This window comes from Lontra canadensis, unplaced genomic scaffold, assembly GCF_010015895.1.
Source record: "Lontra canadensis isolate GAN:19392208 unplaced genomic scaffold, GSC_riverotter_1.0 scaffold61, whole genome shotgun sequence".
In the NCBI taxonomy this organism is placed as follows: Eukaryota; Metazoa; Chordata; class Mammalia; order Carnivora; family Mustelidae; genus Lontra; species Lontra canadensis.
In genome coordinates this window covers 7,765,572-7,791,744 of record NW_022631055.1, presented here as the reverse complement: position 1 = coordinate 7,791,744, position 26,173 = coordinate 7,765,572, and the positions used below count along the sequence as shown (strand labels likewise).

The 26,173-nt window shown below is 39.3% G+C and overlaps 1 protein-coding gene across 1 annotated transcript in view; it reads right to left on the bottom strand.

Annotated features, from left to right (window-relative positions):
* Window positions 1-25,307, bottom strand: part of FBXO11 (F-box protein 11) — an 89,063-nt gene extending 63,756 nt beyond the window's left edge. The window contains exon 1 of the mRNA XM_032877846.1: window positions 24,285-25,307. Coding sequence (XP_032733737.1) covers window positions 24,285-24,504 — 220 coding nt within the window. The 5' untranslated portion in view covers window positions 24,505-25,307. The remainder of the gene's footprint in view (window positions 1-24,284) is intronic.
* Between the last annotated feature and the right edge of the window lie 866 nt (window positions 25,308-26,173).

Here is a 26,173-nt window from a genome sequence, read left to right as displayed (position 1 = left end):
GCTCATCACCACCTGGGTGTTATCTGACCCACAGCACCATCAAGTTGAGCCTGCACTGCAGCACTCCATCATCAAATGGAGTTCCCGAACACATCCCTGCCGGTACAAGGAAGTTCCATGAAGATATAGCCCAAGTGCCCAAGTTCCTATCCGTGCCACACTACCTGCTCTCTCCCAGCCTGCACCTAGAGCTTCTGGGGAGTTCCCTCCCATCAGCTGACAAAGAAAGAACTCAAGCTTAGTTTACAGATGGTTCTGCATGAAATGGTGCCTGAAGGCAGACAGCTGCAATACTACAGCTTCTTTCTGGGGTATCCCTGAAAAACAGTGGTAAAGGGAAATCTTCCTCGGGGGCAGAACTTAGTGCAGGGCACCAGGTTGTTCTTTTTGCTTGAAAGGAAAAATGGGGGGCACCTGGGTGGCTCAGTGTGTTAAAGCCTCTGCCTTTGGCTCAGGTCATGATCCCAGAGTCCTGGGATCAAGCCCCGCATCGGGTTCTCTGCTCAGCAGGGAACCTGCTTCCTCTTCTCTCTCTGCCTGCCTCTCTGCCTACTTGTGATCTCTGTCTGTCAAATGAATAAATAAAATCTTTAAAAAAAAAAAAAAAGAAAGGAAAAATGGCCAGACATGTGATTAAATACCAATTCACGGGCTGTGGTCCATGGTTTGGCTAGATGGTCAGTGACTTGGAAGGAACACAATTGGAAAACCGGTGACCAGTGAGTCTGGGAAAGAGGTATGTGCATAGACCTCACTGAATGGGTGAAAACATTAAGATCTTTGTGTCTCAAGTCAAAGCCCACCAAAGGGTAACCTCAGCAGAAAAACAGTTGAATAATCAAGTGGACAACATGACCTGTTCTGTGGATACCAGTCCGTCTCTTTTCTCACCCATCTCTTTTCCCATAATCCCCAGTGGGCTCATGAACAAAGTGGCTGGGGTGATAAGAATGGGAGGTTATACATGGACTCAGGACCTGCGATTTCGACCCACCAAGGCAGGCCTGGTTACAGCCACTGCTACGTTCACAGTCTGCCAGCAGCAGAGACCAACAATGAATCTCTTATATGGCACCATTCCCCGGGGTGATCAGCCTGGTAGCAGGCTGATTACATTGGGAACTGCTTTCATCATGTAAGGCACAGCATTTGTTCTTAATTGGAATAGATACTTATTCTGGAAATGGATTTGCCTTCCCTGAATGCAAAGCTTCTACCTACACTGCTATCTGTGGACTTACAGAATGCTTTATCCATGCTCATGGTTATAGCACTGCTTCTGATCAAGGGAATTACAAAGTACAGCAATGGGCCCATGCTGGTAGAATCCACTGGTCTCACAACGTGCCCTAGCATTCAGAAGCAAATGGCCTGATAGAATGATGAAATGGCCTTTTGAAGACTCAGTTACAGTACCACCAGCCTGATGGCAATTATCTTGCATGTCTGGGGCCAGATTCTCCAGGAATACCACTATTTGATACATGGTGACATTTGTCTCATAGACAGGATGCACATTCCAGGAATCAAGGGGTAGAAATGGAAGTGGCACCACTATTACTCCTAGTGACCCACCTACAAAATTTTTGCTTTCTGTCTCTATGACCTTATGCTCTACTAGTGGTCTAGAGGTCTTAATTCCAAATGAAAGAATGCTTCCATTCCATATCCACAAGACCTAACAATGATCCCACTGAACTAACTGGAAGTTAAAACTGCCACCTGGACATTCTGGACACTTCATGCTCCTGAATAAACCAGTCAAAGAAGGGGGTACTATGTTCGGATGGATGGACCAAGGGAAATCTGGACTGCCACTCCACAATGAAGGTAAAAAGAGTATGTCTGCAGTATAGAAGACCCTCAAGGGCATCTCTCCATGTTACCATGCCCTGTAATTAAAATCAATGGACAACTACAACCCAGTTCAGGCAAGACTACTAATGGCTCAGACCTTTCAAGAATGAAGGTTTGGGTCACTGTACCAAGAACTATGACCATCTGAGTTTCTTGCCAAAAGAAAAAGTAATATAAAATGGGTACTGGACAAAAGTAGTCATGAATGCAAGCTGTATCTGTGGAACCAGTTACAGAAATGAGGACTGTAACTGTCGTATTTCTTCCTTATATGTTTCTGTGCCTGTGTACATTTGTATATATAAAGTATATTTTTCTTCCCTCTTTTATTTCCTTATCATTTAATATAAGATACATATCCTAATACTTTATATTTATAATTTATAAAGTACATATAAAAATAACATCACAATATTTAAGTTATGGGATATCAAAGAGAAGAGTTAAACATCAAGGACTCTGCATCCTCTCTGGTGAAAGATTTGGGATGTTTTGGGTTGTACACAGGATACTTGCATGTTGGGTAGAAGTATGGCCTTGTTATTATCTATGTGGACTCTAAGTATGGTTTAAGGAGAGGTCTCTGGGTGTCAGTTTGACAAGGGGTGGGCTTGTGATGTTTAATTTTATGTGTCAACTTGGAGGATGCTTTGGACAAGTTTAATACTAAACTGGTGAACTCTGAGTAAGCAGATTGCCCTCCATAATGTGGGTTGGCCTCAATCAGCTGAAGGTTTGATTAGAACAAAAAGAGCTTTGCCAAGCAAGAGGAAATCCTCTAGCAGACTGTCTTTGGACTCATCTGCACCATCAGCTATCCTAGGTCTCCACTCTGCCGGCCCACACTGCAGATTTTGACTTTCCAGCCTCCATAATCATGTGAACCAGTTCCTCATAATCTCTCTCAATCTCTCAGTATCTCTCTCTCAACCTATTTATATATAGATTTATTATCTCCATCCTATTGGTCTGTTTCTCTGAAGAACTCTAACACACTGATTTTTCATTTATATAAATGTTACTGTTACTACCACAACATTCTCTTTCTTGCATTTCCTGCTATATACTATGTGCATGTGTACATTTAATTTGTTGCTTCTAACTGTTGCATATTAGTTCATGTGTGTATGAACTGTATCCCTCAAGGATATGCTGAAGTCCTAACCACTGCTAGGCAGTCCCCCAAGGATATGCTATAGTCCTAACCACTGGTAGGCAGTGACCCAATAAGTGCGACCTTATCTGGAAATAGTCTGTATATGTAATCAGGTTAAAATGAGGTTATTAGGGTGGGCTCTAATCCATTATAACTGATGTCCTTGTAAAAGCAAAACACCATGTGAAGAGCCATAGGGAGAATGCCATATGACAACTGAGGCAAAGACTGGATTGATACAGGGGTAATCCAAGGGTTAAGAGCCACCACCATGATCTAGGAACAGACAAGGAAGGATTCTACCCAGAGTCTCAGAGGGAACATGGCCCTGCTCACACCCTGATTTTGGACTTCTAGCCTTCAGAACTATGAGAGAATAAATTTCTGTTGTTTTAAGCCACCCAGTTTGTGATACTTGGTTAGGGCAGCTCTAGGACACTAATACAATGTGCATTCACAAATTTTACCCATCTACACTCAGACTAGTATGAGACAACCAGACTGCCTCCAACTTCTGCTGCTACAAATAATACTGCAGTAAACATCCATGTACATATCCCCTATGAAATTCTTACAAAGACCTTGAGAGACAAATCTAGAAATGAAATTACTAGACTACAGGGTGTTCATATTTTTAAGCACCGCTAGACTGAGCTCTGGAAAGGTTACAGTGTCTATACTACTATTAACGTTTAGCATATCCAGTGTAGTAGTTTTAGAAAGTCCACAAATTCTTTGATACTTCTGTCTTCAGAAGTGAAGCCTTATTCTCTTCCCCTAAATACTGGCCAGACTTAGTAGTGACTTGGCTCTAATGACTAGAAATTTCTCTCAAAGAGGTCGAAAAAAGCATAGTGGCTTTCTGTTTGGTCCCTTTTAGATCACTTGCTCTGGGGGGAAGCGAGATGCCATGCGTCTTAGTCAGTTTAGGCTGCTATAACAAAACAAACTGAGTGACTTATCAACGACAGAAATTTATTTTGCACAGTTCTGTAAGCTGGAAGTCCAAGATCATAACATGAGCATGGTTTGGTTCTGGTGAAGGCCCTTTTCCAGGCTACACATGACTGATCTCTTCTAGTATTCTAACATGGTGGGAAAAGGCTAGCTATTCAAGAGGGCTCTACTCTTATGACCTAATCGGCTTCCAAAGGCCCAACCTCCAAATACAATCACACTGGGGATTAGATTCTAACATAAAAGCTTTCAACAAACTTTGGGGGAGACATAAGACTTACAAAAATATAAAACAATGCTACTCTACTACTTGTTTTGAAAAGGTTATTTTTCGGGTGCCTGGGTGGCCCAGCTCGTTAAGTGCCTGCCTTTGTCTCAGGTCAAGAACCCAGGGTTCTGGGATCAAGTCCCACATGGGGGTCCTTGCTCAGCAGGGATTTTCTCAATGAATTTTTTTCTCTTAAGAATTTTCTGCAGTGATGAAAATGTTCTATGCTTTGTAGCCCAATATGATAGTCACAGTGAAATGCTACATTCCCTCTGTAAAACCACTTCATGGTTAATGTGACTGAGGAACTGAATTTTAAATTCTAAGTATTTTAATTAACTTAAATACAGTCACATGTGACAAGTGCCTACCATATTGAACAGCCCAGGTCTACAGCGCTACTCCTCACCTTGTTATCTTCCTATCTGTATGTTTTTCATCCTCTTTTATGCCTTTTTTTGAAGGATGCAATAGGTACAATTAAAAAAAAAAAACCCTGAAAAATTACTATTTCACTATTATATCTTCCTTCTAGTGGATTCCATCATTCTTGCTTTTTATTTATTTTTTACATAGCAGGAAATAATTGGTGGTAATGATAAAACTCTTAGAAATAGCAAAGTAGGGGTGCCTGGGTGGCTCAGTGGGTTAGGCCTCTGCCTTTGGCTCAGGTCATGACCCCAGGGTCCTGGGATAGAGCCCTGCATTGGGCTCTCTGCTCAGTGGGGAGCCTGCTTCCTCCTCTCTCTGCCTGCTTCTCTGCCTACTTGCAATCTGTCTGTCAAATAAATAAAATCTTAAAAAAAAAAATAGCAAAGTATTTCAAGATACACAAAAGGATCACTGAGATTCCATAATGTACCCTAGATTTACAAAAAGGGCCTGATAGATTCATGCAACATAGAATGATTTTTTTTTAAGATTTTATTTATTTGACAGAGAGACAGCACAAGTAGGGGGAGGAGCGTCAGATGTAGGGAGAGGAAGAAGCAGGCTCCCCACTGAGTAGGGAGCCAGATGTGGGGCTTGATTCCAGGAAACCTGGGACCATGACCTCAGCCGAAGGCAGACACTTAACCAACTGAGCCACTCAGAGTCCCCCATAAAATAATTTTTTAAAAACTAAAGTCTTTCTGCTCTTTGGAAGATCTCTAAGACAAAAGTAATAAAATACCAATGCTTTTAAGTGGTTGGAAGTGCTCAAAAAATATAAAAAATTAAAATTAGTCCAACTGATCTTGATGACATACGAAGGGGTAAGCTTTCTTCATTCTCTTGAGTTCTGCTGTCTTATAGTCATAGATTCTTATTTCTATTCTTTTCATGGTTACCCTTAAGGTAAAAGAAATAAAAGCAGCAGCAGCAAACATGTACTGGTGCTTTCATGTACTGAGCAGTGTTCTAATGGCTTTATGTGCATTGCATTTAATCCTCCCCATAACACTATGAGGATTATTGTCATCCCATTTATAGATAAGAAAATTTAGGCACAGTAAGTTGTAGTAACCTTAATGTCACACAGCTAGTAAGGGACAAGCTAGGATTTCATCCAGATAGACTGGCTGCAGTGACACAAAAATAGCTGTTTTTATAATATGCCTTAGAATTCCCAGTATTTCTGTACTTCTTGTGAAAAAATAATTCTACTTTTTTTTTAAGATTTTATTTTTAAATAATCTCTGTATCCAACCTGGGGCTTAAACTCAACCCCAAAATCAAGAGTTGTATCCTTTATCAACTCAGCCAGTCAGGTGCCCTGAATTATAGCACTCTTGACTCAATGTAATCCCCTTTCTTCCAACTTTCTTGTAATTGTCTAGTATTTTGGTTCTATCTTTAAAAATATTATACATATTTACAATCAATAGTCTTGATTTATTAACATATTTTGCCAACTCTTTACTCATGATGTGTTTATCCAATTCCTCCCTCTCTCTAGTTTACTATTCTTCTTGCTCAAGTATATCCTTTGGTTCTTGCACCAAGTTTTTACAGGTGATGAACTCTTAATTTTTGTGTATATATGCATTCTGGGCCTCATTCTTGCTGAACTGATAGTTTAAATGGGTATAAAAATCAAGTTACACAGCTATATTGCCTCTACATTTTGAGGAAAGAGCATTTTACTAACTTCTGCAAATTATTGTGCTGGTAAATACACCATCTGTATAACTGATACTTTGGTGTAGGCACTCTGGTTTTTTTCATCATTTTAAAGAACTTTATTATATTCTAAAATTTCACTATGGAGCATTGAGAAGTTGACTCTTTTTTATATTTATCCTGCTAAATAACTGTTCGGTAATGTGCAATATCAATATGGAGTTTTACTTCAATTTAAGTCCTCATATGTAAAAGGGGTACATTATCTACATCATGGGGGTTGCTGTAAAAATAAAACATGAATTTACTGTCTACCTAGAATAATCAATAAATGACTGCTATTAATATCACAACCACTAAATAGTAGTTATTATTACCAAAAATCCTTGTGTCTTCCCATGGATATAAAGCTGCCTAAATGCTACTTAAGTGCTTTCAAAAATATTTTCTTGTCATGCTTAATATATAAATTACATATCACTTATGTATCAGAAGTCCATACACTGATATCAGATATCTATTAATATGGAAAAGAGGTTCTGGTGAGTTTTCAGAAACTTCACTGCCAACTGTATTATTATTTTTCTTTTATTAAAAGGTTTTATTTATTTATTTGACAGACAGAGATCACAAGTAGGCAGAGAGGCAGGCAGAGAGAGAGAGGAGGAAGCAGGCTCCCCGCTGAGCAGAGAGCCAGATTCGGTGCTCGATCCCAGGACCCTGAGATCATGACCTGAGCTGAAGGCAGAGGCTTTAAGCCACCCAGGCGCCCCTGCCAACTGTATTATTTAAAAAAAACCACTCAGGACATTGAAGAAGATTACATAGGATATTATCAAATATTTACTGATAATCTTCCATATAGTAAGCATAAATGGATCCTTATGCTTACGTAAATTTATTTGTTACATAAATGTAAATGACAGTAAGCACCTGAGCCTGACTTACATGTAGCTACCACAAAAGCATGGGAACTCAAAAACAGGTGATTAAATACTGAATGAACCACTGAGTTTAAAAATTTGCAACACGGCCAAAAAAAAAAAAAAAAAAAAAAGAAAGAAAGAAAAGAGAGAGAGCTGCAAAATATGGTTCATTCAAGAACAATCTGTAGATTAGCCTGTCAAAAGAAGACTCGTACCAAAAAAAAAAAAAAAAAAAAAAAGGCAGGTGAAGTATAGACTTTGAATCCGGACTAAAGAATTTAGATTATTCTACAAGTGGTAAAGCCTTGAAGATAGGAGAGGGCCTAACCCAACTTTAACTGCTTTCTGGAAAAGAAACACCAAGACAAAGGGAACTGTGAGATGAACAGTGTACAATGACGGAGTTAAAATTCTGTCCTGGTATCTCTTCCATGTTTTGTCTGGCCCATTTCCTCTTACTAAGAATATCCTTTTTTCCCCTTTTCTTTATCTGTGACATACTCATTCTTCAAGATCTAGTTTAAGCATTCACTTTCTCTGGCAAGTCTCTTCAAACCATTTCAGCTCTCAGACTAGTTTCTCCTCCACTCTTAAGTATTTCGTGTATACATTTATTCAGTAACGTTTAACCTCATACATTAATAGTGGGATTATTTAAAAAAAAATCTGGCAACATTTTTCAGACTTTAAAATGCAACTATTCCTTTAACACATTAACTCACATCTATGAAACTGAAATTGTGACATAAATATGTTAAGATATCTGTACAGAGATGTTTACTTCAATACTATAGTAGCAAAAATTAAGAACCTGAATATTAATCAATAGATATACATTTACCAGGGGCGCCTGGGTGGCTCAGTGGGTTAAAGCCTCTGCCTTCGGCTCAGGTCATGATCCCAGGGTCCTGAGATTGAGCCCTGCATCGGGCTCTCTGCTGAGCAGGGAGCCTGCTTCCTCCTCTCTCTCTCTGTCTGCCTCTCTGCCTACTTGTGATCTATCTGTCAAATAAATAAATAAAATCTTTAAAAATAAATAAAATAAAAATAAAATTAAAAAAAAAAAGATATACATTTAACATAAATCATGGTCCATTCATGTAATGAACTATTCTGCAACCATAAAAAATAAATAAGGTAATTTTAGATTTATACTGACACAGAAAAACACCCAGGATATTATCTATGCAAAACCCAAAACTTAATTTACAGATTAATACATATACTGTGGTTTCTTTTTAATAAAATATGTGTATTTATATACACATACATTAAGAAAAACTCAATAGTAAACACATACACAGTTAAGAGTTATCTCTGGAGAGTGGTAGGTCAGGGGAAGAGAACAGAACAGACTTTTCCTTTAAATTTTATATACTTCTATATTTAATTAATTCACTCAACAATCACTTAAAGATTTCTAGAGTGCCGGGCACTCATGATTTATACCATTCACTTGGCACTTACACATTAAACATTTAGAGAGAATATTTTATGTTTCTGTTTACTGCACTGAAACACCCTGAAGGCAAGCTTTTACTTTCCCATAGTAACAACCATAATAACTTAAAATTAACTAACTATTTACAGATTTACAGATTCACACAAATATGTAAAAGTATTTAAAAACGGAATGAATAGGGATGCCTGGGTGGCTCAGTTGATTAAGCAACTGCCTTTGGCTCAGGTCCTGATCTCAGGGTTCTGGGATGGGGCCCTGCATCAGGCTCCCTGCTCTGTGAGGAGTCTGCTTCTCTCTCCCCTTCTGGCCCTCCCCCAACTTGTGCATGCACACGCTCTCTCTCAAATATTTTTTTTTTAAAGATAAAAATAGAATGAATAAATTCATATCTAATTCATGATAGTTGCTGCTTCTGAGAGGAAAGAAGTGAGAATGGAATGGAATGAAACATACTTTTTAAGAAAGAAGATTCAGCTCAATAAGCAATATTTTATGTATAATTTTTCATAGAAACTCATGATACTAATTATTTGTAGGTTAAGAAAGTGCAAATTTTTTTCCAGTCGATTATTACTTGCCTTAACCTTTACTAGCACCCTTTACTACACAGAACTTTTCACTTATGTAGCCAATTTATTTATTTATTTATTATATGAGAGAGAGAGAGAGAGAATGAAAGGGCGAGCATGAGGGGAAGGTCAGAGAAGCAGTCCCCTGCTGAGCAGGAGGGCGATGTGGATGCGGGACTTGATCCTTCAACTCCAGGATCATGACCTGAGCTGAAGGCAGTTGCTCAACCGAGTCACCCAGGGACCCCATGTAGTCAATTTCTTGATGTTTCCTTAATGATTGATTTTTTGGGGCACTGCTGAGGAAAAAGTACTTTCTTCTAATTTCTTCTATGATTTTCTAAAAATATTGAGCTCTTACTTGGAGGACATTATCCTAAGTGAAATAAGTCACTTAGAGTTGGACAAATACTGTCTGATTTCACTTACATGAGATATCTAAAATACCAAACTCATAAAAGTAGAGTATAGGATAGTGGTTTCTAAGGGCTAGGGAGGAAAAGAAAATAAAGAGTTGCCATTCAATGGGTATAATGTTTCAGTTATGCAAGATGAGTAAGTTCTTCAGATCTGATAACATCTTGCCGATAGTTAACAATATATTGTACACTTGAAACTGTGTTAAAAGGGTTTTTTTACTCTAATAACAAAATTTTTTAATTGAAAAAAAGCTCTTTAATCATTTTAAATGTATTTTTGGTATTGTACAAAGTAGGAAATTAACTGAATGCTTCTCCAAATGAATAATCAATAGTCTCAATATCATTTATTGATCAATAAGTAATTTCCTTATTGATCTGAAACAGCACGATTATCATAAATGGGCACTAGAATTCAACAGGGAAAAGAACTTTGCCCTGGGAATCTTTTTTTTTTTTTTTTTAAAGATTGTATTTATTTATTTGACAGAGATCACAAGTAGGCAGAGAGGCAGGCAGAGAGAGAGAAGGGGAAGCAGGCTCCCTACCTAGCAGAGAGCCCGATGCGGGACTCGATCCCAGGACCCCGAGATCATAACCTGAGCCGAAGGCAGAGGCTTAACCCACTGAGCCACCCAGGAGTCCCTGCCCTGGGAATCTTTACATGACTCTATCATCAATATGGTTCACCTTATACTGAATAATATAATCGCCTTTTCTCCTTTTTTTACCAGTACAGACTTAAAATATTAAGTCAATCTGTAACAAGCTATTAAAATTTACTTGTATATAATTTTTAAGTTACTGAGTACAAGTATCCTAAAAAATTAATTTTTGTTTAGTTCAACTAAGGAGTTACAGAAAACTAGTAAGCCTCAATAGACTTAACAAACCACTAAACTGAAAAATGAACAGAATGAAAGTAAAATTCTGAAACAAGAACAGGTAACACCACCATCATTGACTGGGAGTCAGGAGACCAGGGCTCTAATTCCAACCACCACCCTGAACAAGTAAATAAACCTAAAGAATTGCAACTACAGTTCTATATCCAATATTCTATAATTTCTAATTTAACATCTCTAAGATAATTAAAATATCTAATCCTCATAGCTGACACCAAAAAGAGCAAAGTATATAGTCTTCTTTAGCGGCCTACTTTAAAGATTATTTATTTATTTATTTGACACAGACATAGAGAGCACAAGTAGACAGAGCAGCAGGCAGAGAGAGAGAAGGAGAAGCAGGCTCTCTGCAGAGCAGGGAGCCAGATGTGGGCCTCCATGCCAGGACCCTTGGGATCACGACCTGAGCCTAAGGCAGCCGCCTAACTGACTGAGCCACCCAGGCGCCCCTAGTGACCTACTTTAGATGTTTATCAAATGTTCTTTACACCAGTGTAAAACATCAATCTAATAATTTAAATTTGTTTTCCTTAGCTATCTTCTGAGCATACAGAAAAATAAAGCTGAGCAACATCCTTTAGAATTACCTTCAACCAGGGCACCTGGGTGGCTCAGTTGGTTAAGCTTCTGCCTTCTGTACTCTGTGACCTGGAGTCCTGGGATCAAGCCCCATTATCAGGCTTCCTGCTCAGTGGGAAGCCTGCTTCTCCCTCACCCTCTCCCCCTGCCTGCTGCTTCCCCTTGCCTGTGCTCTGTGTGTGTGTGTGTGTGTGTGTGTGTGTGTGAAATAAATAAATAAAATCTTTGAGAAAAATTTACTTCGAACCATGTGAAATGTTAGCCATCCTTTAGTTTATCCCTCTTTAGAATAACACTTAAATTTTTCTAATAGACATATTTTTCAACCACTTCAACATTTTACAAGTCTTACTATTATAAAATGGTATCATGTGTTTACACACACATAAACACACTTTACGATGATTCATTCAATTGTAGTCCATATTGTTTTCTGCTTTATTTAGTTCTGGTTCAACATTTCTAGTGACTACTCACTTTTTTGTTGTTTCTATAAAGATGAAGGTACTTTTTTTCCTTAGACCATTCCGAGTAATTTGATTTCTATTCTTGGTTTTTCAGATACTTAACCCCAGCCTATTTTTAAAAATTATCTATGAACTTAATATGCTTAATAACTTAAATTAGTAATTATATGAACAAATCTTGGTCCAGAAAAGGAAGTTGGAGAGAAACAGAACTATTTACTAAATGCCTGTCTGCAAAATGGTTAGCAGTATTTTTGTAACTGGTAGCTTCCACATTATACAACTTTTAAAAATTTCCCAACTATCACAACACCAATATGACTACTTCATAAAATAAAAGCTGTATTTAAATCCACCTATGCTGCTCTTGTTCCTTCTTCAGCTACCAAAGTCACTGTTTCAGGAGAATAATCTAAGTTCACTTGTAATCAGCTCTTCATAAAACTATGTTGATTACTATCTAGAACCTACACTTAATGACCGATTAGCCCCAGCCCCTTTTAAAAAGATTTATTTTAGAAAGAAAGCATGTGGGGGGTGGGAGAGAAAAGCAGACTACCCACTGACTGCAGAGCCTGATGCCGGGTGTGATTTCGTGACTCTGAGATCATGACCTGAGCCAAAATCAAAAGTGAGATACTTACCTGAGACTGTGCCACCCAGGTGTCCCTAGTGGCCCCGACTTTTACCTTTTTTTTTTTTTTTTTTTAAGATTTTATTTATGTATTTGAGAGAGACTGAGCATGCAAGAGAGCACAAGCTGGGGTGGGGGAGAGACAGGGGAGAAGAAGACTCCCAGATGAGCAGGGAGCCTGAGACACAGCTTGACCCCAGGACCCTGGGACCATGACCTGAGCCAAAGAATGCTTAACTGAATGAGCCACCCAGGCATTCTACAGCCCCTTTAAAAACAAAACAAAACAGAACAGTTCACCTATTTCAATGAAGGTTTTTAGTATATTTTCTAATAAGAAAAAGTCTTCTCTTAATGCTTACAAGTAGTCTATAAGATGATCAGAAGACTGGTCAAATGTGAGGTAAGTTAATTCCAAATCTAGTAACTAATTTTAGACTGCAAAGACCCATATTTTTTGAAAGCCACTGCCGGTTCTTATTTATTCTCAAACACACCGGGTCCCATAATCCAAAACGTCTAAGAATATAGTATCTTACAAAGGGCCCTAGGTTGGTTTGTTGTTTTTTAACTGATAATGGTGAAACAATTTCCCTTAGCAATCTGTTTCAACTTAATAAACTGACAGTCACTAATTCTTTCAGGGCTAACTCCAGTTTTTTGAGAAGAAATTATCTTCCACATAAAATCATCAGACAGGAGTCCATACCACCAGGGTACAAAAGAAATAGCCACCTTTTATGACCAGTATTAGTTTTGCTTTTCTTTCTAATACCCAGTTTGTGTGCACACTAAATTTCCATCATTCAGCCACAAAAGTAATTAAAATATTATTTCTATGTACTTGTATTTACATAACCTAAGGTCACAAACTTATCCTAGAAAGAGAGAAGCACTGGCTTGAAGTCTCAAGTAACAAATTTAATTCTGAATTCTGACTTTATCGTCAGTTATCTTCATCTCCAATAAATGATATAAATACACAATTATTATCCTAAAGTTGCTGTGGATATAAAAGCTAAAAATGTCCATAAATTCATAAGCACTTAAAACACAAAGAATGGAGAATTAAGCTCTTATTCAAGTTTAAAATGACCTGTGAGAACTTTATCATCAGACCAACTACTCTAAGTTCACATCACAATCACAACTATTAAAATCTTTTTAAAAACACAAACCTCTTTCCTTCCAAAGTCCATATATAGTATTTAAAAACCAAATAAATGAAGAAAAAGTAACAAAAACCACCTTACCTCCACCACTCCAAGACACTACTGCTAACATTTTACCAAAAATTTTCTGACACTTCAAAAAAATCAAAAGTGCATATTCCAAGTTTCACAGCGTGTACTGTATATGTTCTCAATGCATGTCTATGATTGGTTTGTAACATTTTTCTAGCCATCTAAAACCAGAATTAACTTTACAAACCCTAGACAAGCTCACTACACCCAACTCTCTCAGCTTAAGTTTTTCAGCTTTAAAGATTTCAGCTAAGAGGTTCTCAAATCAAATGACTCAGAAAGAGAAGACAGGCTTCCTGTGAGACACTGCAGTAGGGACTATGACAGCATCAGAAAAAAATCCGTAAAGGCACCCTGAGAGTTGTAACTACTTGTATGTGGGGCTACAGATGATATAAAGAAACTTAAAGTGTTGTTTTATCTCTGCAACTGAAGATGTTAGATTCTGGCAACATACAATCTAATTTAGACCTGTCTGTCTGCTTTCAGTTTCTGGATATAAGGGCAAAATAATGAATGCAATGAAGAAGGAAGACACCATGAAAACAAGATGAATGACCCCAAATCTGCAGGTAATTTCCTTCAGTAGGCTCATGTTTCTTTCTTAATCATTTACATAAGCATGCTATAACTTAGCTCAAACTCTGGGCTGCAACTTTTTTTTTTTTTTAAGTAAGCTCCATGCGCAATGTGGGGCTTGAACCCACAACCCTGCTATCAGGAGTTGGATGTTCTACCAACTAAGCCAGCCAAGCATCCCCTGCAACAATTTTCTAATTGTGGCACAAAGGTAATTCGATAAATGATTAAAGGGTAGAACACGTGTCAGACCGCAGGGGGTCATAACAAACCTTCATCTTAATAGCATTTCATAGAAGACTCTCCAACAGACTCAGGTCTTGGAAAAAGTGGACAGGTAAAGTTACAAACAAAACTCTGGTATGGTGTATGTACATGTAAGAGTATACGTGTGTGTGTGTGTGTGCGCGCGCGCACGCGCGCACGCACCCTCATCCTTAAAAATATTTATCAGAGGACAAAACGATATCAACATGTTTATTTTCAATTCATTTTGATTTTGAATGTTATTTAAATCTAGCATCTAATTCAACTATAAGTTCCATAAAAGAACCATGTCTGTATAATACCTAACAAATTCAGACCTCAATGATTTATACTGTTAATTTAAATGATACAGAAAGTTTTAGAGCATCTCAGAAGTCACCTCATCCAAAATCCCCTACTTTAGAAATGGGATTAAGAAACCATTCTAGAAAAAAAAGCCACTTTTTTGGTTGTTTTTGCTTTTTTTAAAAAATCTTTGGTTTTATTAAATTCAAGTTAGTTCACATATAGTGTATTATTAATTTCAGGGTAGAATTTAGTGATTCATCAGTTGCTTATAACACCCAGTGCTCATTACATCAAACACCCTCCTTAATGCCCACCACCCCATTACCCTATTCCCCAGCAACCCTGAGTTTGTTCTCTATAGTTAAGAGTTTCTTTAAAAACAAGCTGCTTGGATGAAAAAGCTCAGGCTCATTCTCCCCAAACTTAACAGCAACATTTATTCAATGTCGCTACATTATGTAAAAAAGGAAAGAAGGGATGGGAAGGCGGGAGGGAAGGAAAGAAGGAAGGGAGGAAGAAAGGAGTCTCCTCCACACTGCTTGTTGTGGACAAGAAAGAAAACTGTTAGCACTAACACTGAACTGCCAGACACAAAGATCTTACTCTTTTTAGTACCTAAGGCTACCATACCATCAGTTTCAAGCAAGTGATTCCTTAAAAACAGACCCCATCTCAGCCACTGATGGCCTGTCATTCTGGGGATATTTGTATGGTGGGGAATATGAGCTTATGAGCCAGTAACTAGCATTTCGGCACAGTTGAGGGAGCCCTTTTACACCTTCTTCTTATACATCAAGAACTGATAGATCTGGACAAGGACTAGAAAAACAACTTGAAAACAAAATATGCCCCAATATTTCTATAAATGTTTTACAATTTTATATTTATAATTTTATGTTTATAATCAAGATACGCAGAAAAAATAAAAAGTGAAACAATTAACCAAATAAAAGCAAAATATTTTCACTGGAGTTAAAAGGATAAGCTTAAAAGTAGTAAGAAAGAAGATTCCAAACTGAAATGGAGAAAAAAAGTATTTACGACACTAGCAAAAAAAATAATGTTTGGAATGAAGGCTTAGTAAATCACAAATTAAAGTCCACAGTATTTTTGAAAATTCCTAATTTAAAAAGACTTCCTTCCTCCTCAACTTGGGGAAAATTATAGTATATTATTATAGTATATTAGTATAGTATATTAAATTATATTAAATTGATGAGTAAACTTCTAACGCTGGACTTAGAGCATACTCAAAGACTTAAGAAAAACACTAATATCTGAAATAAAATCTACTGTTTCAGCAACATTAATTACGAGATGCCATATTCATATCTGTCTTAAAGCTTCCATGTAAGTGGAAGCTCTGCCTCTGGGAAAAGGTAACTAATGGTATAATGTTGAGGTATAAAACTTACCAGGAGTATGTACATGTGTTCACTGAAAGATATACACAAAATGCTCATAGCAGCACTATTTCTGAGAGCCAAAGATGAAAACTCTTATGTCTATTAATCGTACACTGAATAAATAAATTGTAGTGCACTCATACAATGTAGTATTATACAGCAACAGGAATGAACAAACTATCGATACAAGCAACAACATGGATGAAACAAATACTGAGTGAAAAAGCCAGACACACAGGAATACATACTGGGTGATTACATTTATATAAAATTCAACAGACAAAACTAATCCAAGCAGTTAGAAAGACAGGGTTGGGAATAATGAGTGGGAAGACCCGGAGGGGGGAATGCTGGGATGGGATGAATACCACTTCTGGGATTCTGGTAGTGTTTATTTCTTGATCTGGGTATTGTTGGCTGCACAGCGGTGTTTACTTTGTGTAAAGTCATCAAGCTATACACCAATGATTTGAGCACTTGTATACTTTCATTAAAACCTTAGTTCAAAAAAATCTAATAAAATTAGTTTGACAATTTAAGTAATTATACATAGTATATGTATATATGTAATTATATATAGAATGACCACTGCTAATTTAAATGACACATACATATTGCCACTCCTACCTGCTCTAATTCTTTTTCTTCTCCCCATCCCCATACCAACCCCAAATTAAGTCTTTTGAGAAAATACAAAGTGAAACTTTTAAGAAAAATTTTAGGGTCAGAAGTAGATGAAGAAAAACAACAAATGTGTAAGGTAAGTGATTCTTCCAAGACTCTTCCATCCCTCTTCCTCCTCTACATGCTTATTTTGTCTGTGAGGAAGCAAGCACTCTTACCCAAAAGGTCTTTGTCCAAATCACTTATTTCTATCTCTTTTACTGGGTCTAAAATACCAAAATTTGACTAAGTGATCAGTTTCTTAAAAATGCAAATGCATTTCAAAGGATTATGAAGTTATCAGTCATTTACACACAACTGTTCATTAGATCTGTGGCTACTTTTAACAGAAAAATGAGTGATTTCACAATTTCTTTCACCATTCACTTTGCCAATAACATTCAATTTGAAAACACAGTGTACTCACCCACCTCCATTTCTTTCAAACACCTTTACTCTATCCTTTCTCTCTACCGTGATACAAACCTGGAATGATTTCTCCTTTCCATTTGCTAAATTCTATACCACTTCTAATTTTCCTTAAAGCTTCCCCCCCGACAAAGACGTATGATTATGTGGGAAGAGACGATTACTAATGACATATATATACCAACCCTGTGCAACTCAAAATAGAACAGGTGAATAAAAAAAGAGTTATATATTCTTCCTCTTCCCCACCTGCTTCCTCCTGAGTGTCAGATTCTCATAAAGCCGTGTGGTCTCATACATACTATGTTATACACTGTAGATGTAAGATACAAAATCAATACTTGAGTGTAAAAAAGAATTCTTACATCTAAACTCAAGCCAGCAAACCAGCAAAGGCTAAACTGATTTAAGTCCATTATCAATACATGGTACTAAAGAAATCAATACCAAAGACTGAACCCCTACAATAGCCAGTTAATTCCACTCTGAGGAAAAACTTTCAAAAGTCAAAAGATTTTGACACAACCTAACTTGACCATGTGGTACATGAGTGTTGATGCACACTAGAAGAAAACAGTGAAGCTAAGACTTTTACTGTTACCAGAAAAATAATTTAAAAGCACGGATATTACCCATTTCTATCACTCAATTTCAAAGCTTTGAGAAAAAAGTAGGCTCTCTTCACAAAAAAGATGAATGTATCTCTTCTCTCAAAATATGTGCAAGTAATACATAATGTTTTTAAAGGTTTAGCCACCAGTTGTGAGAACAGCATTTAAGCATTTTTTTTTTTTTTCTGAACATAGTTACACGATTTTCCATTCATTTGAAGGGCTAAACATTTGACAACTGGACCTTTAGAAATTGGGGAGAGTAAGCAAGTAACATACAGAACTTAAATTTGCGTTACTATACTATTATATTTGGGTTTTTTAAAAAACAAACTCACAATTAATGTACTCATTTTTAAAGTATTTTTTATATTTCCTTAAACTAAAATAAATTACTTAAGAGAAGTTAGTTGGTTTCATTTCTCTATTTTCTAAGGATCAAGTTTACACACATTTCTTGTGTTAACCTAACACATATAAACGGCCCAGGCTATGTATCTAAAGACAGCAAGCTTTGGTGACAAGAGAATATTTAGTCCACAAACCTGTCAAAATTACCACTGAAGTAGCATTTAACTCATATTTTGTTCCTTCCTGAAATAGTCTAGGCTATTACCATGAGCTAAAATGACTTAAAACCTTTTATTCATAATTATGAGTTATTCAAGGGAAATCTACCCCTTTTTGAACGCTTAGTGATCTCAATAAGCTGGAAAAACACGCTGGCCAATCAGGGCAATCTCTTCTGGGGACATATCTACATTAGAGGTTAAATTACGATTCGAAGGTTACCTAGAAAATGTGAAAGCAGATATTTAACAATTGATGGCATCAGACTATGGTACCAGCCTTCAATAAGAATAGAGGGGATAAGATAGGGGACAGATGTACTTCAAAGGCTAGGTTATTCTCTCCCCTAAGTGTGAAGACATTCTGCCAAACGCAGAATTATCTCCTCGTTTATGGGAAGACTCAGTGATATATTTCAATTTTGAAATTTTTCTCTATTTACTATGAATATCCAGTGCTGATTAATGTCTATCTTACAGAACTGCTAAAAGGGTTAAATGATATAGTGTATAAGAAAGTATCTGACAGACTCTACAACATAAGCAGAAAGAGACCTATGTTTGATATTATTATTCTCAATGCCCATTTCTTCTGTTTCCTTAGTCTTAAAGAATATTTCAATTCATTAGGTATAAAATTAATGACTTATAATTATAAGCCAGTTTCCTTAAGGTTATCCAAAGTCACCTAGATTGCATTTTGGGGTATACCAGAAATTAACGACTCATGCACATTAGTTTTATATACAACCGATTTCATTCCTTACTATTATTTTTAATATTTTTAAAAGCTGCCATTCATTGAGCATCTATCGAGTGCTAGATACTTACATCTCTCAGCAATAATTATTCTATAAGGCAAGTATTATCATCCCCACCTTAAAGATAATGAAGTAAGGCTCCAAGAGTTTATACTGCTTGCCCTGTGTCAGATAGCCTCTTGATGGTGTAGCCAGGATTAGAACCCCCATTTAGTTAGCTGTAACTCTGAAGTATATCACCCTGTCCAACTGTCTCAACTCTTCTATTTTGCTTACTATTTTATTTTCAAAGGTTAACAACTACAATTTGGGGGTACCTGGTCAGCAACCTCTCATAAACTGGAACTCTCTGGAAGTGGAGAATGCAATTCAAAGAGCTGATTAAATTAGTAGTCTAAAATAAAATAATCTTTCAGAGACTAGTGGGACAAGATAGACACAAAATAAGAGTAATGTGCTAGTTAGGAATATGAGGCAGCTGGGTGGCTTAGTTGGCTGAGAATCTCTCGGCTCAGGTTGTGACCCAGAGGTCCTGGGATCAAGCCCTGCATCAGGCTCCCTGCTCAGTGGGGAGTCTGGTTCTAACTTCTGCCATGTCCCTCCACCCCACTTGTGCTCTCTAATAAATAAATAAATCTTTAAAAAAAAAAAAAAAGGAATAAATTGGAGGACAATAAAAAACCTCAAGTTAAAATAATTCATTATTATAGATTGTTTAGCTTCAAAATTAAGATAAAGGGAGAGGGACCCTGAGAAAATACTCACTAGCCTTGAATTTTGCCAAATTCAAGTTCAGGGGTCCTAACAGATCATTATCTACTGGTAGTTCTTGCCTTACCTGGTAGGTCTCCAAATTGGCTGACCTGTCCATGGGTTTGCCAGAACTTCCAGTAAAGAAAGAGAAAAGCAGTATAGTAACAACCCATAGGCCTCATCAGCAGAACTTTAACACTGGCATTGTCACCACCTCATTCCTACCCCTCAAATAATTTGTAAGCTTTGAGAAAAAAGGATCTCCTCTACCCCACCCCAAACATTAAAAAACAAAACAAAACAAAACCCTGGGTGACATCTTCCTTTCATGGATGTAAATATTTTGAAGCTTTAGCCACAAGGAGGGAGAGCAGTGCCCCACAGTACTTAATCCCTAAAAAAGGAAAAATCATGTCCCTTGTCCAGAACTCTTCCATCAAAAAAGGTTACAGAAGTTCCTTATTCTTGTATTCTGTAAGTTCCTTATTCTGAAGAACCTGAAGGTAAAATATCATGAGACAGAATAAGCCCACAGAAAGTATGATTAGCATGCAAGACTAGAATGCTAAGGAGTATTCTGGATGCTGCATATTATAAATACGTAGCTCCATCAGGAATATTTCATGTAATCCTATATGTATTCAATTACTTCAGTAAGTTTAGTTAAAACAGAACCCTGTAATTCCAGGGTCATAGGTGAGATTTTTATCCCACAAATATGAAATTAAAAAGATGTGATTACTATTTTACTCTTTATGATTATTTCAGACTAGAAATTAATAGCAATATTCATTAATATATTGTATTCATTAAATTTCTTTAACTATAAATGATTACATAAAATTTCAGAACTTCAAAAGAATCTTATGAATTTTCCAGCCAGAAAAAAACTACACCTATTTTCAAAAACTTCCATATTAAGATTTTCAGTTGTCAAATTTCATCTTTTATTAAAACATAATAAATGAGAAACTGATAACAAGGATTGATTCCAGGTAGGAGAATTTGGTATGGGAGGCAGGTGTAGGCAAAAAACTCTGCAATTTTAAATTACGCGCATTCATTACCTATTCAAACCAATCAATTTTAACTATGAGCTAAAAGTGCTCAGAATACACAGCACTTCTGAAGGCTTGTAAGCTTTCCTCATACTTCCCCTAGAAAAAGACTACCAATGAGAAATCAAAATAAATTCATCAGAACAAGTTGCAAAAGCTAAATCCTTTTAGAAGAAAATAAATATAAAAAAACTAACCCCACACTACTTCCAGATTCACCAAGTCTGAAATGTATTACCAAAGAGTACCTATGTGCAAAACAAATTATTTTCTACCAAAGTGGTATGTGAAATCCTAAACTCTGGAACTTAACTAAAAGACCAAAATATATTCCATATTAAGACAGTGGGCCATTTCAGATAATGTGAGTGAAGACGGCATTACATTCAACACCCAAATCAATTATTTCCCAATATGGGTTATAAGTAGTTCTCCCCCATGGAAGGCTTTGGAAAGTCCTCATAAGAATTCACTCTATTAGACTGTTTCTACTTCAAACATTGGCCATTAGATATACAAGAAAGTGTGTGTGTGTGTAAGGACATTATCAGGGAAGTTTTTAGACCAATTAACTCGTGGGTGAATAAGCAACTAAAAACCAGCCCTGACAAAATTTTTGCTTGGGGGAAAAAAAACAAAAACAAAACTATCTTGTAACTACTCTATTACCATTAAAAAGCCAAAAATCTATTCTTTATGTTAAATATATAGACTGAGTTAACTTGTCTTAAAAACAGTGAGTGACTTCAATTCCCAAAGAGGAAAGCTTTCTGATCCACCATTATGTAACTCTATCCAAACTCTAATATAAAAGTTACGTATCTATTAAGGGTTAGTTAAAAAAAAAAAAAAAAAAGTAAAACACACACGCACGTGTTAGCTATAGTTCCTTAATTACCTTGTCAAAATTATGAAACCCAGCATATTCTTAAACAACAGAACCTCTCCTATCCAAACCAAAAATAGAGACACTCCACATGCTCCATAAAACTTTTTAAAATAAAGAGTATTCCTTTGGCTAAATTCTGATCGTTATGTGAACTATACATTTTAAAAAAATAATCAAACCGCCAATTTTTGAAGAATTACATATTTCAATAAATCTGGCAAAAACTTTATTAGTCTTTTAATTTACCTTAATGTTTTATTCATTTTAAAGCCATTTATTTGCCCTCTAAAAGACCCACAGCATTTTCCCTGAAGGCTAATCAGCAAGCTCTTGTCCTCTCTGTGCCAACAGAGAATCTCCTGAACAGTTTCTACTAGCTGCAGCAAAGCAACAATTCCACAGTGCATCTGATTTACTATTTCATTAGCTACATACTGAAATCCTGATTTCATGAACATCTTTGTCAGTCAGCTTACATACATGAATGAAAAGAAAACTGACACTCTGGCATGCCAATACCAACAACCAAGCCACTTTACTTCAAAAGGAAACAGACTTTAGCAGCTAACAATTCACACAAATGAAGAAAAGTATCCAAGATAAAAGCACCTCAACGAAGTTTGAAATTACACACATCGTGAAAAGTAGATTCAGAATAAATAATTTAAAATATGTAATGAGACTAAATTAAGTTTGGTCAAACAGATTTGATTCAGCCCTAATGGTATGAACAAATCACTACATCTTGAAAACACTTACTTCTAGAAATTAAATCCTTACTATGCTAGGATTTCAATCTAGTGTCACTGGTTTTCTCAAAAAATTTTGTGAGACAACATATAGTGGAAGGAGACTTGAGTATTATTTGAATGGAACACAGGAAAACCCTGATATGCAAATGTGAAAGGACATGATGAAACTATAAATATTTTTAATTTTCAAAAAAACGGTAAATGTATCAAAGAATCATTAAAACATATCTGCCAATAATGTTACACAAGACCTCTAACTGGCTTGAAACATCACATTCTTTCAAGCAACATATAACAAACTGCTTTCTCAAAGACTATCTGTAACAGTGACTAGTGAAAACCCTTTGAACTATTTCTCAGATAATCATCTCTCTTCCATTTAAGTATTTTCCTAAAGTACAACACTGAAACAGTTTTAAACAAAGAATGTGTAATTTTTAAAAAGGCATTTCATCTCAATTCCCTGAATCAAAGGAGGTATGACAACCAATGCATGTAAAATTAACCTTAATCCGCCAACGAAAACACGCAAAATGTCTCCTAACAATTCCCCTCCTCCTTAAAACAACCGTACACATAAATATGGTACTGACCTCCACCCCACCGAGAGCAGCTAATTAATTGAGAATAGTTACGTTTGGAGACCAAGGTGCAACACCCTACCCCCATAAACCTCCCAAAATAACCACATCATCAAAGTAGAACTGAACATTATTTTTGCTAAACCAAGAATCCAACCCCCGGGAGCCTCAGCCCTTAGACAATGGTGGTTACCAGACAGAGCTGCACAGTTGGGTCCAAATGACACATTTCACTAGGCCTTGGACACAGCACACACTCACACTCTCCCAAGGGGCCAGTTCGAAGGAAGGGGCGTTCAAACCCCACTAGGAGACGGAGGGTAGTACAGTGGCGTAGGGGTTCGCTAAGGGAGGACAGGCGAGAGGGGTGGTCGATAGAGCGGCAGGGTAACTGCACTGCACGCGAGGGAGGGGGCTGGAAATGGCCGATGGATTCTATATTTATTTATTTAAAGGTCTTGATTTAACGGGTCCTTCCCAGGGGTTCTGTAACTAAAGCCAAACTGCGCAGCAAACATTGTGGGGTTGGGAGAGTAGTCGCTGCTGCCCCTACCCCGTGACTAGGAAGGGGGGTGGGGGAAACAAGTTCCCCGGCCAACACCACAGACCACTCGGATTCTCCCCCTCCCCCTCCTCCACAGGAAGGGGGAGGCTAACAGAGAAAAGGGGGAAAACAAGTTCCCCAGCCAGCCCCACCGCCCGATCACTCCCAGTTGTTCCCCCCCCGCGCCTTCTGTTAGGAAGAGGGAGGCTAAACGTGGAAGGCAGTAGAAAAGGGAGAAATCCCACCCTTTGCCGCCCCCCACCCTAGCCACCAACAGACTCCTGCGGGGTCCGTGAACCAGGCGAGAAGCCAAAGGATGGGTGGGGGTAGAGGGTGCCGAGCCCCCGCAACCAAACAAAGCGCGGCCTGAGCTAGAGCCCGGGCGAGTGGGGAAGCCGCGGCTTTTCCTGCCCGCCCGAGGCCGGGCCGGGCTGACACTGCGGCAGCCGGGGACCCGCCTCCGCTCAGCCTCCGTCTCCCAGCCCGGGGGCGCACAGGCCTCCCCCGCCCGCCCTGGCCTCCCTCCCCGCGGGTCCCGGCCGGCCGGCGCCCGAGCCGGCGGGCGGCGGGGAGGGAGCGCGGCCTTACCCCGCTCGCCGGCGTTGTTCCGCTCCTGGGGCAGCGGCGGAGGCGGCGGTGGCGGCGGCGGAGGCTGCTGCTGCTGCGGCGGCGGCGGAGGCTGCTGCTGCGGCTGCTGCTGGGGCGGCTGCGGCGGCGGCTGCTGCGGGGGCTGCTGCTGCTGTTGCTGCACCGGGCGCGGCCGCGACACTCGCCTGGGTCTCCGGTTGGCGGCTCGGACGGAGTTCATTTGCCGGGCTGAGGTGGCGGCGTTGGCGGAGGGACACACACACACACACACACGCACAGCGAGCTCCGGGGCAGGAGTAGGGGTTGGGGAGGGGGAGGAAGGAAAGGGGGCGAGGGGAAGGGGAGATGGGAAGGGCGGAGGGGGTGAGCTAGACCCCGAGTCAAGAGAAAGGCCCGCGGAGACGGACAGAGACCGAGCGAGGCCGGGCGGGCGGGCCTGACGCACGGGGAAGGCCGAGGCCGCCGGGCGGGGCGGCCGCGAGGGACGGAGACAGAAAGACGGGCAGAACGAGAGAAAGAAAGAAAGGGCGTCCGCCCGCCTGGGGATCCCGGGGCGAAGCGCGGCGTCGGCGGGTGAGGAGACAGACTCCGGTCCCGCCGACTCCCGAGCGGCGTCTCCGGCGGCGGGGGGAGTGGGCGGGCGGGCGAGGAAGGGAGAAGGAGGAGAAGAGAGGGAGAGAAGGGAGGGAGGGAGCAGGGGGCGCCCGGCTCTTTTTTTTTTTTTTTCCCTCTTCCTACCCCCACACCCCCTGAAAGAGATTTCTGTGAGGAATTTTTTCTCTCTTTCTTCGGCCTCTTCTCTCTCCTCCCCCCCCTTCTCTCCTAGGCGAAGGGGAAATGAGTGTGAAGGGAGGAGATAGAGGGAAAAAGAGGCGTCGTCGTTCCTCCTCCTTAAAGAAACCTTTCCTCCTCCTCCTTCCTCCTCAACCCCGTCGCCGCTGCTTCTGCTGCTGCTCCGTGGCAGGAGGAGCCATTGACATCGCCGGAGCCTCCACTCGCCCAGTGGGTCCCTCCCCGCCGCGGGGCTGGCCAGGGGCGCGGGGGAGGGCCGCGGGGCGGCGGGGGGAGGGGTGAATGGGCGGGGAAGCAGAGGGGCGGGGATTCTAGCCAAGCAGCCAATGGAGAGCTCCCGTACAACCTTCAGGCCAATGGGGCTTCCGCTCTTATGGCGAAGACCCTTCCTTCAACGCCCTGTTTCCTCTCTCGGGTTTCCTCCCTCCCTCGCCAAGGAGGGGGAAGGAGGGAAGGGGGAGTGTGGTGGGGCGGGTGATAATGGGGAGGTATCAGGGCATATAATAGAGCGGGGGGTGGGCGAAGAGAGCGCTAGTGCGTAGCGACGATTCTAGGAGAGGAGGTTCTCGGAGGAAAGGGCGGGGGCTGCTGATGTAATGGGGAGAAGTGATTAATCCTTTGGTTCGCCTTTTCAGTCCTACCCCCACCACCACCACCTTCACCCGATTTTTAACCAGAGAAAAAAGTGGAGCCAGGGAACCGATCCTTGGTAACTCGCGTTTTCTGTGGTAGGTAGGTTCAAAATGTGAGCTGTAGGGAGCGCTAGAGATTCTGTGCCCTTTAGCCCAGCTGAGGGTATTTGCAAACCTTGGAGATCCAATTCACTGAGCTTTCAGCTTGTAACCGAAGTTTGGAGTACTTTCCTAATCGCAGCCTAAGAGGAGTCACCTAAGTCTTGAAAACATTTTTAATAGACCTTTGGTCAATTTCTCTTTTGGAAACGTGGTCTAGATAATGTTCAGGAAAATAATATGTGGGAAAAGGAAGTAAATGTGCTGAGATTATGATTGCTTATGTGATTAAAAAAAAAATTTTTTTTTAGGTCCCGCAAACTCAAAGGGAACGGAAAAACCCCAAGAGGAATTATCTTTTGTATC